Consider the following 18767-nt stretch of genomic DNA (forward strand, 5'->3'; position numbering starts at 1 on the left):
AAAAGTAAATAACCTGCAAAGTTACCAGCAAATAAGCAAAAGTTTCTCACCCTGAGATCCACCATAGTAATTCTTCTAATGAGTACACTTTTCATAAACTAGTAGGCACTGTAACCACATATTCATGAACAAAATCCATGAGCACAGAAAACGTGTGTCCACACTGGATGATGGCCATACATCGTGTGATATGTTTGGTAAACTTTCTATAACAGGACATGATCTAGCCAAGGAGGATGTCTTTGTGTGTGCGCTAAATGCCTAGAGTGTCAAGAAATTAGGTGGCAATTCAGCATTCTGATAGGCGTCTATGAGAGCTTGAGGTGTAGGGAAAATGCCCTCGACGAAATTAATATGAGGGGCCCATCAAGCTCTCAGCTGCCCAGCTCAATGGCATAGCTCACTCCTGTGCATCAGGCAACACAGAGGCAATCTCCAAGGCAGAATGTCCTGGTCCCATAGGAACTGGTTATTGTTCGTGACTCTGTTGTCAGGGAGACAGGCAATATACTATGCAAGAAGGATAGGTGCAACAGGACCAGGGTATGTCTGTCAGGGGCAAAGGTTTATGATGTTGTAGATCAGATATCATCTTTTAAGGGCACAAAAGGTGATATTGTTGTACATGTTGGAATTAATGACATTAAGAGTAAGACATCTACAGATTTACTCAACAAGTACAGGTCAATGTTGAAAATAAGTTGCGAATTAGGGTTGAATGTGAAAGTGTCTGCAATTCTGCCCAGACACGATAGGAGAGAGAGTATATGATGAGAGCCTTGTCAATCAATTCGTCCCTGGAGAGATTGTGCGAGGCTCAAGAGGTAGAATTTTTTTCAGCCTGGTCTGTGCTTGCTGACAGGAGAGACTGCTTCTACAGGGATGGGGTACACTTAAATAGAAAGGGTCCAAGAATATTTGCTGATGCTATCGAGGCAGTGTTAGATGGGTTGGAAAAGTGCTAGCTTAAGGGAATACACAGACTCAAAGGTTAACAGTGACCGCAGGCAGAGGCAAAAGTGATTCTTGCACTGCTACTATTAGAATGAGCAGAAGCTTGGAAAGCAAAACAATGGAGATTTCCAAGATTGTTGGGAGTCATAGTGAAGAAATAAATACATGGGCTGTGTTAGGGTAACTAAGAGTAGAAACAGGTGCATGTATACCTGCATATACACCAATGCTAGGATTAAAGTTAATAAATTTGATGAGCTTTAAATGCTAGTCAAGACAGGTAGATATATCGTTGGGTTATCAGAGACATTGTGTCACACAGATATAAGCAGTGCAGAATTAGAATTTAGGGAGTTCAATGTGTACAGAAAGGATAGACAGGACAGGAAAGGAGGAGGGGTTATGCTGTTAGTTAAGAAACACAAAATCTAAGGAAGTGCATCCAGTTGATGTTTATGAACAATGCAATGTTGAGTCTGTTTGGTGTGACATAAGTAATGGGAAAGGAAAAGTGAGAGTAGGTGTGTGTTATAGGCCTAATGAATCTGATGAGTATAATGAGAAATTGTGCAGAGAAATAGAGTGGGCCAGTAAATCAGAATGTATTATAATGGGGGGGGGGGATTTTAACTTTCCAGATATTGACTGGAACTTGTGGATTGGCGACTTGCACACTAGAAAGACTTTTTTTGATTTAGTGGATGACTGTTTTCTACAGCAGCACGTTCAAGGGGCAACCAAAGGGAGTAATACTCTTGATCTGATTATCAGCAGTGATTATTCATGCATTATGAATTTTCAGATAAAGGAACCACTGGGTGACAGTGATCACAATGTACTGATATGGGAATTACTTAAAGATGTAACTACCATCAAGGCTAAAGGAAAAAGGCTTTTGCTTTCATAAAGGTGACTACAGGGGTCTCAGCCAGTTTTTAAATTCTGTACAGTGTGATCAACTGATGATGTTACCAACGTTGAATTCTAAATGGGATGCCTTCAGGGACTTCATCTTGGAGGCTACTACGCTTTTCATTCAAACTAAGAAATACTGTTCACGGTTCAGGCCTAAATGGATGTCAGATGAATTAATGAATCTCTTGAAAGAGAAGAAAAATGTATGAGATGCATATAAATTATCAGGTCACACAGAAGACAATGGCAGATATAAGCTTGTCTGTAATCAAGTCACAAAGGAGATTAGGCAGGCAAAGGCAGATTATTCTTTAGCAAAGGATGCAAAGAGTTCTCTACTTATGTAAACTCTAGAAGGAAAGGGAAGAATCAGATTGGACCACTTAACATAGATGGGTTGACTATTGATGATCATGCTCAGGTAGCTAATAAACTGAATGAGTATTTTGCATCTATATTCACACATGAGGAATTGTTCAATGAGAGGAATGTCAAACTCTTATCAAACTCTAACAGGGAGCTTAGTGATTTTGTAATAACTGAGAGCAAAGTGGAGGAGAAATTGTTGAAGTTAAACTTAAGGAAGGCACCTGGAATGGACAGGATCTATCTAGTTATATTAAAGGAGGCAGCAAAGGAATAAGCAAACCCTTAGCCATAATTATGAGAGCTTCATTGGACTAAGAGCAGGTCCTCATGGACTGGAGGTGTGCAAATGTATCACCAGTTCACAAAGGGGGTTCAGAAGGTAACACAAGTAACTATGCACCTCCGTAGCCAGGTGGGAAGGAGCAGCAGTGCGTAGCACACGCTTCTTGATAAGACCGGGGTTCGAGCCCGTCACCACCAAATACGGAGGATGCGGAAAGGTCAGGGAATGACCACCGCATATCCCGGAGCAATATGGCCTTAGTTGCTAATGCTCCTAAAAGCCAAAAATAACAAATAACAAGTAACTATAGACCTGTTAGTTTATTTAACTTGTGTTGCGGGGAAAATAATGGGGTCACTGGTTAAAGAAGCATTTCAGGATCATCTAGACAAGACTGCAGTAAAAGTTAAGACACAGCATGGGTTTTTATAAAGGGAGGTCTTGCATAAGTGTGTTAAAAATAAGAAAGAAAGATAGCCTGCTCTGCTTCCATGATTTCTTGTTTATTAGTTGCAAAATCACCCATACTGAAACAGTCATACTTGCTTGCCGATTCAATTTCCCTAAAGAGATTTATGGAACAGTGTGGCCTGTAACAGACTTCCAATCTAGAAGATTGCTAATTAACATTTTATAATATACACTTTTACTAATTATGTTAAGAGTGACCCCACCCCCAATATTTATTTGGTCCCCCTTCTGTTATTTTTGAATTTAATTTTTTTTTTTTTTTCCCTTAATATTTATTTATTTTTTATTTTATTTTATTTTTATTTTAATATTTATTTCAGGGTACAATGGAAGAAAAAATATATGATCGACAAGTCATAAAGCAGTCTTTATCTTGCCGTGTTATAGACGAACAACAAATTGAGAGGCATTTTAATGCACAAGATCTTTCAGAACTTTATAGTTTTGACCCAGAGAAGCAGAGCAAGAGACCTACACCAATGGTACCAAAGGTAAAATCATCCGTTTGAAATTCTTAAACTTTGTATTGATTCCTATAGATTGTTCAAGTAGGCAAAGATACATTTCCTACATGTATCACTTTTTTTATAAAAGAAATAGAACATTACTTTTTATTCTTCTTTCTCAGTGATGTTGATTACTTGAAACATGAGTGTGATAACTCAGTGTCTTTTTGACTCTGATGAGAATTATGCTGTTGAATATTTAGCTGTATTGTTGTCATTTATATTTTTGAACCTCATATTGCTAAATTCACTAACATACTGTACCTAAACTGTAAAGTTAGTGGCATAGTGTGATGCATTACTGATTTGATCAGCAATAAGGTAATTGTAATGATTTTGTTCGTAATGATATGGTAATGATTTTATTTGACCAGCAAAAATGTACCGCTAATAATTGGTGAGTGCAATCTTAGTATGTTTCTATTGGAATGAGCAGCAGCCTGGAAAACAAGATGCAGGGTATTTCAGAGACTGCTGGAAGTCATTGTGGTACAAGTAAACACATGGGTTGTGTTAGGGTAGCTAAGAATAGGAACAGGTTCATGTATACTTGCATGTACACAAATGCTAGGAGTTTGGTAAATAAATTTGATGAATTTGAGGTATTGCTCAGAACATCAAAGGTAGATATTGTTGGAATATCAGAGACGTGGTGTCACACAAATATAAGGAATGCAGAACTAGAATTTGGGGAGTACAATGTGTACAGGAAGGATAGACAGGATAGGAAGGCAGGAGAGGTTATGCTATTAGTTAAGAAACACATAAAATCCAAGGAAGTGAAGCCCGTCGACATCGCTGGACAGTGCAGTGTCGAGTCAGTTTGGTGTGACATAAGCATTGGGAGATCAAAATTGAGAGTAGGAGTGTGTTATAGGGTTAATGACTCTGATGAGTATAATAAGGAACTGTACAGGGAAATAGAGTGGGCCAGTAAATCATAGTCTTATAATGGGGGATTTTAATATTGACTGGAGTTTGTGAGTTGGTCACACACACACACACACACACACACACTAGCAAGGCTTTTGGGGATTTATTGGATGATTGTTTAACACATCAGCATGTTCGGGAGGCAACTAGAGGGAGTAATACTCTTGATCTGATTATCAGTACTGATTCTTCATGCATTAAGAATCTGCAGATAAAGGAACCACTAGGTGGCAGTGATCACAGTGTGGTGAAGAGGGATTTACTCAAAGAGGTAACTACCATCAGGGATAAAGGGAAGGGTTTTTGCTTTCGTAAAGGTGTCTACGATGGTCTGAGACAGTATTTAAATTCTATATGGTGGGACCAACTGATGATGTTACCAACAGCAAATTCAAAATGGAAAGCATTCAAAGAATTTATCTTGGAAGCTACTAGGCTTTACATACCAACTAAGAAATATTATTCAAGGTTTAGGTCTAAATGGATGTCAGATGAACTAACGAGACATGTGGCAGAGAAGAAAAATGCACGGGATACATATAAATTAATGGATGACATGGAAGCTTATGATAGATATAAGTTGGTCTGTAACCAAGTCACAAAGGAGATTAGGCAGACAAAGGCAGATTATGAGAAATCCTTGGCAGCAAAGGATGCAAAGAAAAACCACAGAGTTCTTTACCTATGTAAACTCTAGAAGGAAAGGTATGAATCAGATTGGTCCACTGGATATTGATGATTCAACTGTTGATGATCCTGCTCAGGTGGCTAACAAACTAAATGAGTATTTTGCATCTACATTCAGCCATGAGTAGTTATTCAGGGAGGGGAATGCCAGAGGTGAGTTAAACTCTGGCAGTGAGCTGGATGATTTTGTAATAACTGAGAGGAAAGTGGAGGAGAAATTGTTGAAGATAAAAAAGGCACCCGGGGTAGACAGGATCTATCCAGTTATATTAAAGGAGGCAGCAAAGGAAGTAAGCAAACCCTTAGCTATAATTATGAGAGCTTCTTTGGACTCAGGAGAGGTACCCATGGACTGGAGATGTGTAAATGTGACCCCCAATTCACAAAGGAGGATACAAAGGTTGGCAGGGTTGTTAAGGACACTAATGACAGTACGCTGCTGCAACAGGATCGAGAAAAGTTGAGCAGATGGGCTGAGAGGTGGCAAATGAAGTTTAACATTGACAAATGTAAAGTACTACATATCGGAAGCAGTAACCTCAGAGTGACGTATCAACTCTATGGTACTACACTGACAGTGGTAGAGACAAAAAGGACCTGGAAGTAATTGTGCAGGCAGATATGAAGTTTTCTGAGCAGTGCAGACGGCCTGCAAGTCATAGTGTCTTGTCATTGATATACAGGAATTTTTCTAGCAGGGATAAGGAGGTGATTATTCCCTTATATAAGGCAATGGTCAGGCCACACCTTGAGTACTGTATACAGGTCTGGAGGCCTCATTTTAAGAAGGATGTAGAGCTGCTGGAACGAGTACAGAGAAGTGCAACAAGATTAGTGAATGGAATGAACGGTTGCTCTTACAAAGAAAGAAAGGCTTAAATTTTGCAAATTACAGTGTCTGGAGACTAGGCACCTGCGAGGTGATCTGATTGAGGTGTATAAAGCTTTGAATGGTTTGAACATGCTCACTGCTGATGGAATTCTTCTTCTTGCTCAGAATAATCAATAGAGAGGGCATAAATTCAAATTGAGGAAAGACAGATGTAGGATAGATGTGCAGAAGTTTGCCTTTTGCCAGCGGATGGTTGATTGGCTGGTGGAACAGACTTCCATCCTTTGTTGGGGAAGTTTATAGCCTAAATAAATTTAAAGCTCTGCTGGACAGGTACTTGGAACGAACGGAGGGGTGAAAAGCTAAGCGTGTTTTTTTTTTTTTTTTTTTTTTTTTGGCTGATGCTGCACATAAGCTTGCCTTCTTGCATCATATGCTTCTACTAATGCTAATGTGACATTGGTTCCTCACCAGATTAACTTAATATTTTGCCATCCCATTTGTATTGAACCAGTATTTGTTTACACAGTAAACAATAGTTTACTGCTTTAAGTAAAAGGACCATAGTGCCAGCTGGAAAATAGCTTATATGAAGTGTGGCAATAAAATTCCCAGACTAATGCTGTTATGGTCATGTTTGATGAGTTTTTAAATAACCCCAGGGGTTTACATCTGGTGAGAAAGAGAAGAATGATGATGTCCAGCTCTGGACCCTAGGTTTGCCAAGCCCATACTCACCAGATGTGAGTCCCTGGGGTTTTCTTCCTGGTTATGAAGCTGTCAGGATCTTGTACATTGTTGGGAGGCAGGTGATTGGCCTATAATTTGCTGTTTCTTGTATCTTCGTCTTTATGCTTCAGATATGTGATTCCTTGAGTGAGAAACTTTGGGATTGTCTCTGGGTGCCTTATCATTCAAGTGAACTGCTCTGCCATGTGCTTGTATGTGCAAGGGAGCTTCTTGTAAAGTAGTTTGTGGACTTTATCTATTCCTGGAGTTCGCCAGTTGTGAGAGTTTTTGATCGTCTGTTTTACTTCTTGCCGAATCTCCCACCCTCTCATTTCTTGTACGTCCTTGGTTTTCTTGCATTCTAGTTCTATCCAGGGGGCTCGGCTGTTATGTCTTACTTCCCTCTCCATATGTTTTCCCCAGAACTCCACAATTGTCTTCTGCTCAGGTGGTCCATTCCCTTCTTTCCTGTTTTCTCCGAGACTCCTGTTGAAGCCTCTTTGGTCCTCATCGAAGATTCGGTTGTTTATTTTCCTCTGGGAGCTCTCTTTGTATCGGTGTAGTTTCTTGCTAAGTGCAAGGAGGTTCTGCTATTATTATTAGCCATCTGGTGCATGGAAGCCTAAGGTTATGCTGCACCAGGCAAAATAAAAATTCTGAATTACCCTGAGAGAGAGAGAGAGAGAGAGAAAGAAAGAAAGTAGAAGAGAATCACTAAGAAAGAGAAGAATAATGATATCGAGCTCAGGACCCTGGGTGTGCAAAGCCCATACCCACCAGATGTGTGCCCCTGGGAATTTTTTTTTTATTCTCGATTCACTTCTATTATTTTTATTATTAATTTTCACTGCTATCTGTCGGGCTAGCAGTTATTCTGCCAGTGTGCTGCTAAATTTAACGCATATTGCATCATTATATTACAGTATAGAAACTATATTAAAATTATTTGAACCTAGACAAACTGACAAATGGCAAACAGAAACAGATAGTCTCAGCCAATTATTGATAGGATATATTGAGTGGAGCTAGCCCTAATTAACGTTTCTTTCAGTGTATCCAATAATCAATAATTTTGCTACATCGTTTTAATTTTACTATTTTATTATAATCTATGTGTTTATTTATAGCAGTGGTCGCCAAAGTGGTCGATATCGACCCCCAGGGGTCAATAGAAAAATATAAGACATCATTGTACTGGTAATATTTAATTCAGTTAACTTGGATTACCTCCATCCTAAATGACAACGTAATTAAGATTGAATTGTGGGAACAGTGACATGAACAGGACCTGTAAGATGCAGTAAGGACATGAAAATAGTTACAGAGACCAATCAAGTAGGCCAAAATGATGTATTTAACAATAAACGGATGTCGGTGGTTTCCGCCAGGCCGGTGCGGCGGGAGTGAGATTGTATCACGTGCGCGGTTGCTTATTTACTTATACTTACACGTATTCGATCCCAGTCTCATTTTTGCGCATCGACATACAAGTGAGCGTTAATGTTCTAAAATTCATCAACATACATATTATAATTCAATCGTTATTCATTCACAAACTAAACTCCTCCATGTTGAAGAGTTGAGCAGGGCTGGTAGTTTCATACATCCTATAGAAATACGTGAGTAGGTATATCATTTAGACTTATTACTTTTGCTTACTGACTTCAATTTTAATAATTTTGTTACAACCCCAGTAACCACAATGGCAGCTTCAGATTCTAAAAAGAAATGCAGACAATATTCATTAGAATATTTGAAACTTGAGTTTATTGCTTCATTAACAAACGAAACAAGGCCTATGTATCTTCTTTGTGAAAAAACTTTTTTAGTAACGATGCAATGAAAGTAGCAAAAATGAAAGATCATCTTCGAAGACTCCATCCCGATAAGAAAGATAAAGATCTTGACTTTTTTAAAGGACTGAAAGAGAAATACACACATCGACCAACTATAAAATCATTTATGAAAGCACCTGTCGAAGCTGAAAATAAACAAGGATTAACAGCCTCCTACAATATTTCTTTTAATATAGCAAAAAAAGGAAAACCATATACAATTGCAGAGTACATTGTTATACCTGCAATCAAAGAAGTAATTGAAACCATAATGAAAAAAGATTCTGGCTCTGTTTTAAAATGCTTACCATTAAGTGCGAATACCGTGAAAAGACGTATTGGTGAAATGACTGAAAATGTAGAAAAAACTGTAGTATTAGAACTCAAAAGTAATAAATTCTCCATCCAACTTGATGAATCTACATTCGATAGTTCTTCTATTCTTATGGCTTACGTAAGATATTATAGTAAAACCAAACAGCAAATTATTGACGAATTTTTATTTGCAAAATATCTTGAAAGTGATGGAACGGGATTGACAATTTTTCAGTGATTGGAGGAATATTTAAATAAGTATGATATTCCATTTGCTAATATAATAGCAGTAGCCACAATTGGCGCACCTGCAGTGGTTGGCCATTATCGAGGTTTTGCTGCCTTTCTGAAAGAAAAAGTTCAAAGTGTACGTACTATTCACTGTGTGTTGCACCGAAACCATTTGGTGGCAAAAACTCTCAGTGACGAACTGCATGATACTCTAAGAGTGTGTATTAAATCTATTAATCAAATTAGAGCTCATCCTCTTAAATCGCGATGGTTTGCCAAACTTTGTGAAAAAAATGATGAAGTATCAAACCAATTACTCTTGCATACTGAAGTAAGGTGGTTGTCTAGAGGTGCAAGTCTACAAAGATTTGTTGAGTTGTTCGACTCAACCCTAGAGTTTCTTACAGATGTTAATTTGTTTTTGAGTGATGGACTGAAGAGAAATAAGAATCATATTTTCTACTTGGCGGACTTATTTTCAAAATTTGATGACATACAGACCCGTCTACAAGGTAAAGATGTCACGATTATTCAAGCTCAGACGATTCTTTTTGGTTTCCAAGCTAAATTAGCCTTATTTAAATCATCATTGTTACGAAAAGATTTTCAGTACTTTTTGAATCTACGGCAATTGGAAGTAAAAGATGAAGACTTAGAAATATACACAAAACATCTTCAAAATTTGAGCGATGATTTTAAATTGCACTTTGCAGACTTTGAAAACATGCACATTCCAGATTGGATTATCACACCATTTTCTGCAGATATTGAAAATATCGAATATAACTTACAAGATGAACTTATTGAATTGTCAGTTGATCTTGAAGCTATGACGCTTTTTAAAAATAGGACTTTAAGTTACTTTTGGACGAATATAAATGTAGAAAAATATCCAGAACTTTCTGAATTGGTACTCCCCTTTTTGCTTGCATGTCCAAGCTCGTACATGGTTGAAGCTGGTTTCAGCCTTGTTAATTTCATTTTAACAAAACAAAGAAATAAGCTAGATATAGAATTCTGTGGCGATTTAAAGCTGAAACTTACTAATTTTGAACCCAACATTGCTAATCTTATTATTATTATTATTATCATCAAGGAAGCCTGAGGCTTATGCTGCACCAGGAAAAAAAAAAAGTTTCCGAGTAGCCCTGAGAGAGAGAGAGAGAGAGAGAGAGAGAGAGAGAGAGAGTGTCAAAAGTAGAAGGGAATCACCAAGAAAGGGAAGAATGATGATATCCAGCTCAGGACCCTGGGTGTGCCAAGCCCATACTCATCAGATGTGAGCCCCCGGGGTTGATTGTCAAGAGTTATGAAGCACACCAGTCACATTGACATTAGTAAATTGTATACTAAGTTAATAAAAGTCTTATTTTCATATAAATAAGGAAGATTGTATTATTGTTATTTTATTATCTAAATTAAATTTTATATTTTATATATTATTTATCCCTCCTATCAAATATGTAATGTTAAAAAGGACGTCAAAAACATATACTATATTATACATACAATAAACACTAACTATAAAATAAACAATCTAAAAACTCCACATAAGCATCTTTTTTGCTTGTCCTATTATAATTACATAATAGTAAAATAGAGGGGGTCGATAGAAAGTCAAGAAACTCTTGAAGGGATCGACAGTTAAAGAAGTTTGCCGACCTCTGATTTATAGGGTAGAACAATGATATAATTATATTCCAAATTCTTATAAAATTTCATCAGTTGTATAGTTCCCTTTGGTATTCAGTTTAATAATGTGATATATACATATTTTTTTTTTTGTGTGTGTTCACGCTGTGTTTTGTGATTATAAGCAATTGTAATAGCAATTTAGGTAACTGGAGGCAAAATTAGTAAGTATTTAGGATACAAATAGACACTTCTGCCCTCATATTACACTAATAGCCGAGAGTGTGAAAAATTTTAGTTTTGGGAACGTGAATAGTATATGACTAAAGAATATAAAGTTAGTGCACAGGTTATCTGGGAATGTGATTTCCTGTCCATGCTAGTAATGGCCCTGGACATGGTAGATATGAGTATCAGTAAGTAATATACAAATATGTAATTTGGCGCCTCTGTAGCCACGTGAGCAGGAGCAGCAGTGCGTTGCACACACTTCTTGATTAGACCGGGGTTCGAGCCCTTGACCACCAAATACGGAGGATGCAGAAAGGTCAGGGAATGACCACTGCATATCCACGGAGCAGTATGGCTTTAGTTGCTAATGCTCCTAAAAAAACCAAACAAACAACAAATACGTAATAATTTGTGTAATTGTAATTAATCTTCCACTTAACAATATTGTCTTATACTTAAACTTTTTGGCCCCGGGTGCCAAGCGTATTTCGAGGCCAAGCGATATTCTTGCGATATATAGAGAGCTCTTGTAAAGTGATTGAAGTTATTTCCTTTTAAGTTCCTACATTTCTATCAACAGCTTTTCTTTAAAACTAGTTCTATACTTGAAAACCACTAGTTAGAACACAGAAAGGAAACACACCTTTCTTTTTCTTATATTTTTCTTGTTCTATTAATCAACTAACACTTCAACCGCTTGGCCTCCGAGCGGCACTGCTCCTGCCTCCCCGTGGCGGGGCCGGTAATCTGGGGGAAAAGTTATCCCCCATGGCTAAAAGGAGCAACGATGGATAAAAGTGACTATCCACCTCTAGAGCCTACAAACTCAAGGCTAGATAAACCAAACGATGAAGACCTGAATCAACCAAAAAGGCTCCGAAGGGAAGTGCAGTGCAATGAAATGCCAAACTTTCTGGTCATACACTCTCTCTCCAACCAACCTGTCGGAAAATTATCACCATTCGTCATCCAAAGATTTCTGGAATCGATTGCTGGAACACCAAAAATGGTTAAACGACTGCAATCCGGAGATCTATTAATTGAAACAGCCAACTCCAAACATTCCGAGTGGCTGCTCAAAACAACGACATTCGGTGGCCTGCCAGTAACTATTACTCCACACAACACCTTAAATTCCTCAAAAGGTGTTATAACCGAATGGGACCTACTTGCAATATCAGAAGAGGAATTAGTTCAAGAACTGAGTAATCAAAAAGTAACCAACGCCAAACGCATAATGACTAAAAAAGATGGAAATCTCGTCCCAACTAGGTCAATCATTTTAACCTTCAGTACCCCAGATTTGCCATCCTCAGTAAAAGCTGGCTATTTAAACTGCCGAATTCGGGCTTATATTCCTAATCCCATTCGTTGTTTTAAATGCCAAAAATATGGACATTCCCAACAAGCATGCAGAGGAGAAGCTATTTGTCCTATTTGTGGTTCCAAGGAACATACACAAGCAGACTGTTCAGCCTCAAGTCCCATTTGCCCCAACTGCAAAGAAAGTCACCCACCTTTTTCAAAATCCTGTGAAATGTGGAAAACAGGGAAGAAAATTCAAAAATATAAAATTGAACCCTGAGGCACGCAGACAGGTTATGTTGACCATGCCCAGTCGTTCATATGCATCTCGCACTCGAAGCTTTATTACAACAGCAGTACAAACAGATGTATCAATACCCACCAGCACATCTATGGCTAATTGGGTTAAAAATACATTATCTAATTCAGGAAAAGACACACATCAAACTAAAACCAGTGAGTCGACCAACACTCCAATCAGCATCCCAACTGATACTCGGACAGTCTCGCATGATAAAGAAAAATTAAAAACTACCAAAGACAACAAGAAACCTGAATCATCCACCAATAGTATGGAAGTAGATGTACACTTAGATCTTGAAGAACCCATACTAGAACTTCATGCAAATGACACTATGGATACTGGTCGCCCCAGCTTCCCAAAAAAAGACCGGAAAAAGTGCTCAAACAAAAAACAGTCTGATGAATCATCCTCAACTAAACCTAAATGAACCTCAGTATGGAATTGTAGAGGCTTTCGTTGCAACACTGACGATATTAAATACCTAATTAACCGATATTCTCCAGTTGCTTTCTGTCTACAGGAAACTTACCTGACCTCACAAATTTGTCCTTCGATAAAGAACTATTGCCTTTATCGAAGAGATCGAAATACCGCTAATGCTGCCCATGGTGGTGTAGCAATTCTAGTAAACTCGAAGATCCCAACTAGACATATCCCACTCCAAACTGAAATAGAAGCTGTTGCTGTTCGCATAACTCTCCATAGTGCAATAACACTTATCTCAATCTACCTACCACCAAACCGTACTTACTCTTTAAAAGACCTTGAAGACCTCTTTATACAGATACCTCCACCTCTCTGTATATTAGGGGACTTTAACGGGCACCACCCATTATGGGGCTCTCCCAAATTGGATAGACGTGGCCGACTAATTGAAAGCTTTTTAGAGGCACTAAATTTCAGTATACTCAATACTGGTGCACCGACACACGTACAGCTCCCAGCAGGACACACTTCAGCAATAGATCTCCCAATTTGTTCACCAGTACTAGTCCCAGCCATAGAGTGGTATGTAATAAATGATCCCATGGGCAGTGACCACTTCCCAATAGTATGCAACTTTCTGATAGCAAAGATTCTAGTGACGGTCGTGTTCAAAGCTGCTAAGTGGATTTTTCTTATTTATTGATTTGAAATTATTGTTTTTCTAAAACTTTTGATTTAAATTTAGTAGTATAACATTATTTTGTGATTTTTTGATTAATTTGGTGTATTTATTCTTTACTCGGCCTTGTAAAAGTATCGGTAAGGGTTTCCACGTGTTCGTAACTACTGCTACCGTTAGTAACTTTCCCGCCATTGTGATACCGTACCGTAGGTTATATACCGTACTAGATAGCGTTAGTTGAACTTCGTTAGTAGTTAAATTGTACGTTTAAATAAATACATATAACGACTTAGATTACAAACGTAATATAATTAATAACATAACATAATTAATTAATAAATTAATAGAATCATGACTCAGACCAGAGCAGCAAAGCAAAAGGCTCAAGCTAATGGAAGTGCTGTGGCTCAGAGCAGAACTGAGGGGGGCAGTTGTCCTCTGACTGACAGCCTTATAAAATGCACTGTTTGCTTGATGTTTGCAGAGCAATCGGGTACGGGACATGATACTGCCAAGGGGGATGTCTTTGTGTGTGCGCGATGCAAGGAGTGTATCGATATCAGGCAACAACTCGGCGTTCTTGTGGGCCTATATGAGAGCTTGAAGGACAGGGTGGATGCCCTCGAAGAAACTAAATTGAGGGGCCCATCAAGCTCTCAGCTGCCCACATCAACACCAGAGCTTGCACTTGGGCATCGCGTGACACAGAGACAACCCCCAAGGCAGAATGCGCTGGTCCCGAAGGAACTAGTAGTTGTTGGTGACTCTATTGTCAGGGAAACGGGGAACCTGCTTTGTAAAAAAGATAGGTGGAACAGGACCAGGGTATGTCTGCCAGGGGCAAAGGTTGATGACGTTGTAGAGCGAATATCATCTTTTAAGGGCACAAAAGGTGATATAGTTGTACACGTTGGCACTAATAATATTAAGAGTAGGAGACCGGCAGAATTACTTAACAAGTACAAGTCACTGCTGAACAAAAGCCGAGAATTAGGGTTGAATTTGAAAGTGTCTGCAATTCTGCCCAGACACGATAGGAGGGAGTATATGATGAGAGCCTTGTCGATCAATTCGGCCCTGGAAAGATTGTGCAAGGCTCAAGGGGTAGAATTTTTTTCAGCCTGGACTGTACTTGTTAACAGGAGAGATTGCTTCTACAGGGATGGGATACACTTAAATAGAAAGGGTGCAAGAATATTTGCTGATGCTATCGAGGCAGTGTTAGGTGGGTCGGAAAACTGCTAGCTTGGGGGGAGACAAAGACCAATAGATTGACAGTAGCCACTGGCAGAGGTGAAAGAGATTCTTGCACTGCTTCTATTAGAATGAGCAGAAGCCTGAAAAACAAGATGCATGGTATTTCAGAGACTGCTGGGAGCCATTGCGGTACAAGTAAACACATGGGTTGTGTTAGGGTAGCTAGGAATAGAAACAGGTGCAGGTATACTTGCGTGTACACCAATGCTAGGAGTTTAGTAAATAAATTTGATGAATTTGAGGTATTGCTCAAAACATCGAAGGCAGATATTGTTGGGATATCAGAGACGTGGTGTCACACAGATATAAGGGATGCAGAACTGCAATTTGGGGAGTACAACGTCTACAGAAAGGATAGACAGGATAGCAAGGGGGGAGGGGTTATGCTATTAGTTAAGAAACACATAAAAACCAAGGAAGTGAAGCCAGTCGACATCGCTGGACAGTGCAGTGTGGAGTCAGTTTGGTGTGACATAAACATTGGGAGAACAAAATTGAGAGTAGGAGTGTGCTATAGGCCTAATGACTCTGATGAGTATAATAAGGAACTGTACAGGGAAATAGAGTGGGCCAGTAAATCAGAGTGTCTTATAATGGGAGATTTTAATTTCCCAGATATTGACTGGAATTTGGGGGCTGGTTACTCACACACTAGCAGGGCTTTTGTGGATTTATTGGATGATTGTTTTCTACATCAGCATGTTCGGGAGGCAACTAGAGGGAGTAATACTCTTGATTTGATTATCAGCAGTGATTCTTCATGCATTAAGAATCTGCAGATAAATGAACCACTAGGTGGCAGTGATCACAGTGTGCTGAAGTGGGATTTACTCAAAGAGGTAACTACCATTAGGGGTAAAGGGAAGGGTTATTGCTTCCGTAAAGGCGACTACGATGGACTGAGACAGTATTTAAATTCTATACAGTGGGACCAACTGATGATGTTACCAACAGCAAATTCAAAATGGGAAGCATTCAAAGAACTTATCTTGGAAGCTACTAGGCTTTACATACCAACTAAGAAATATTGTTCAAGGTTTAGGCCAAAATGGATGTCAGATGAACTAATGAGGCATATGGCAGAGAAGAAAAATGCATGGGATACATACAAATTAACACATAACACAGAAGCCTATGATAGATACAAGTTGATATGCAACCAAGTTACAAAGGAGGTTAGGCAGGCGAAGGCAGATTACGAGAAATCCTTGGCAAGGGATGCAAAGAAAAACAGCAAAGAGTTCTTTACTTGTGTAAACTCTGGAAGGAAGGGGATGAATCAGATTGGTCCACTTGATATTGATGGATCAAGTGTTGATGATCCTGCTCAGGTAGCAAACAAACTAAATGAATATTTTGCATCGACATTCACACATGAGGAGTTATTCAGCGAGGGGAATGCCAGAGGTGTATTCAACTCTAGCAGTAAGCTACAGAATATTGAAATAACTGGGAGTAAAGTGGAGGAGAAACTGTTGAAGATAAACACAAGAAAGGCACCCGGGGTGGATAGGATCTATCCAGTTATATTAAAGGAGGCAGCAAAGGAAGTAAGCAAACCCTTAGCCATAATTATGAGAGCTTCCTTGGACTCAGGGGAGGTACCCATAGACTGGAAATGTGCAAATGTGACCCCAATTCACAAAGGAGCATCAAAGGCTGACTCAAGTAATTATAGACCTGTGAGCTTAACTTCTGTTCCACAAAAATTAATGGAGGCACTGGTTAAAGAAGCACTGCAGGATCATTTAGACAAGACTTCAGTTATAGCTCAGACACACCATGGTTTTGTTAAGGGGAAGTCTTGCCTGACCAACTTGATTGGATACTATGATGCAGTCACAAAAGAACTGGATGCAGGGAATAACTTCGATATTATATACTTGGATCTTAGAAAGGCTTTTGATACTGTTGCACATGGAAGACTGCTACACAAATTGGAGCAGTTTGACATTGGAGGCAAATTGCTGCTATGGATAAAGGGGTGGTTGAGGGGGAGAAGACAGAGAGTGGTAATCAATGGACACTGCTCATCGTGGACTGATGTTATTAGTGGAGTCCCTCAGGGCTCAGTGTTGGGTCCATTATTGTTTTCTGTATTTATAAATGATATTGATGATGGTATATCAAGCTTAATGTCGAAGTTTGCAGACGATACAAAGGTTGGCAGGGTTGTCAAGGACACTACTGACACTATGCTGCTGCAACAGGATCTGGAAAGGTTGAGCAGATGGGCTGAGAGGTGGCAAATGAAGTTTAACATTGACAAATGTAAAGTACTACACATGGGAAACAGCAACCCCAGAGCAACGTATCAACTCTGTGGTACTACACTGACAGTGGTAGAGAATGAAAGGGACTTGGGGGTGGTTGTGCAGGCAGATATGAAGTTCTCTGAGCAGTGCAGACGGGCTGCAAGAGTAGCTCATGGAGTATTGTCAATGATATACAGGAATTTTTCCAGCAGGGATAAGGAGGTGATTATTCCATTGTATAAGGCGATGGTCAGGCCACACCTAGAGTACTGTATACAGGTCTGGAGGCCTCATTTCAAGAAGGATGTAGAGCTGCTGGAACGAGTACAGAGAAGGGCAACAAGATTAGTGGATGGAACAAAGGGGTGCTCTTACGAAGAAAGGCTTAAGTCTTGCAAATTACAGTGTCTGGAGACTAGGCACCAGCGAGGTGATCTGATAGAGGTGTATAAAGCCTTGAATGGTTTAAGCATGCTCAATGCTGATGGGATTCTTCCTCTAGCTCAGAAAAATCACCTGAGAGGGCATAAATTCAAATTGAGGAAAGACAGATATAGGATAGACGTGCGGAAATTTGCCTTTAGCCAGCGGGTGGTTGGTTGGTGGAACAGACTTCCATCCCTTGTGGTGGAGGTTGATAGCCTAAATAAGTTTAAGGCTCAGCTGGACAGGTATTTTGAACGAACAGAGGGGTGAAGTGGAAATGGTTTTTTTTTTTTTTTTTGGCTGATGCTGCATAAGCTTGCTTTCTTGCATCAAATGCCTCTACTAATGCTAATGCTAATGCTAATTCCTTCAATTCAACCCTGCAGAAAGTGGAAATTTGTCCGAGCAGACTGGGCAAAATTTCAATCATCAATCGACCTTGATGAGGAAAAAATCCGCCTCGAACATATTGATGATGCCACAGAGTACATCACGTCGCATCTTCTAAATGTGGCTAAAAACACAATACCACTATCAAATCCCCCGGGCCGAAAGCATCATAATTACTGGTGGAATGACAAATGCACCACAGCAAAGAGAGCAAAAAATAAAGCTTGGAATTTGTTTCGGCAATGTCCGAGCACAGTCAATCTCATTAACTATAAGAAATTAAGGGCAAAAGCACGCTACATACAAAAGCAAGCAAGCAAAGAAAGAATCCTGGACCCGTTTTGCCTCCAGTTTTCACAGAAATACTGATTCCAAAATAATATGGAAAAAAATTAGACAGCTGTCTGGTAAGTTTCCTACCATACCTTCTCCAATCCTCTCTTGGAATGGGAAAGATCTCTCTAATCCAGCAGATATAGCTAATGCTTTGGGAAATACTTTTGCCGAAATCTCAGCAGCAACAGCCTATCCTACCTCATTCCAAAGAATTAAAAACACTGAAGAAAAGCATGCTATTCATTTTGAAACTGCTTGTCTTCTCCCATATAACAAACCTCTGCAATATTCTGAACTTTTACATGTCGTTAAAACCGTCCGCAATGGTGCTGCCGGGCCAGATGGGATTTATTATGTCATGCTACAACATCTTGATGACGAAGCTCTGCGCTGCCTCCTGGTCTTTTACAATCGCATATTTTTAGAAAATGTTTTTCCAGCATCTTGGCATCACTCTACAATT

The 18767-nt window shown here is 39.2% G+C and overlaps 1 protein-coding gene across 3 annotated transcripts in view; it reads left to right on the forward strand.

The window, feature by feature from the left end:
• The window catches only part of XNP (ATRX chromatin remodeler XNP), a 664672-nt gene that overhangs the window by 531692 nt on the left and 114213 nt on the right, over positions 1-18767 (forward strand). For all 3 annotated transcript variants that reach the window (XM_090383634.1, XM_090383636.1, XM_090383635.1), the window contains exon 23: positions 3313-3483. In XM_090383634.1, coding sequence (XP_090239760.1) covers positions 3313-3483 — 171 coding nt within the window. The remainder of the gene's footprint in view (positions 1-3312; positions 3484-18767) is intronic.

This window comes from Mastigoproctus giganteus, chromosome 10 (assembly GCF_048544385.1).
Source record: "Mastigoproctus giganteus isolate SK-2022 chromosome 10, ASM4854438v1, whole genome shotgun sequence".
NCBI lineage: Eukaryota > Metazoa > Arthropoda > Arachnida > Uropygi > Thelyphonidae > Mastigoproctus > Mastigoproctus giganteus.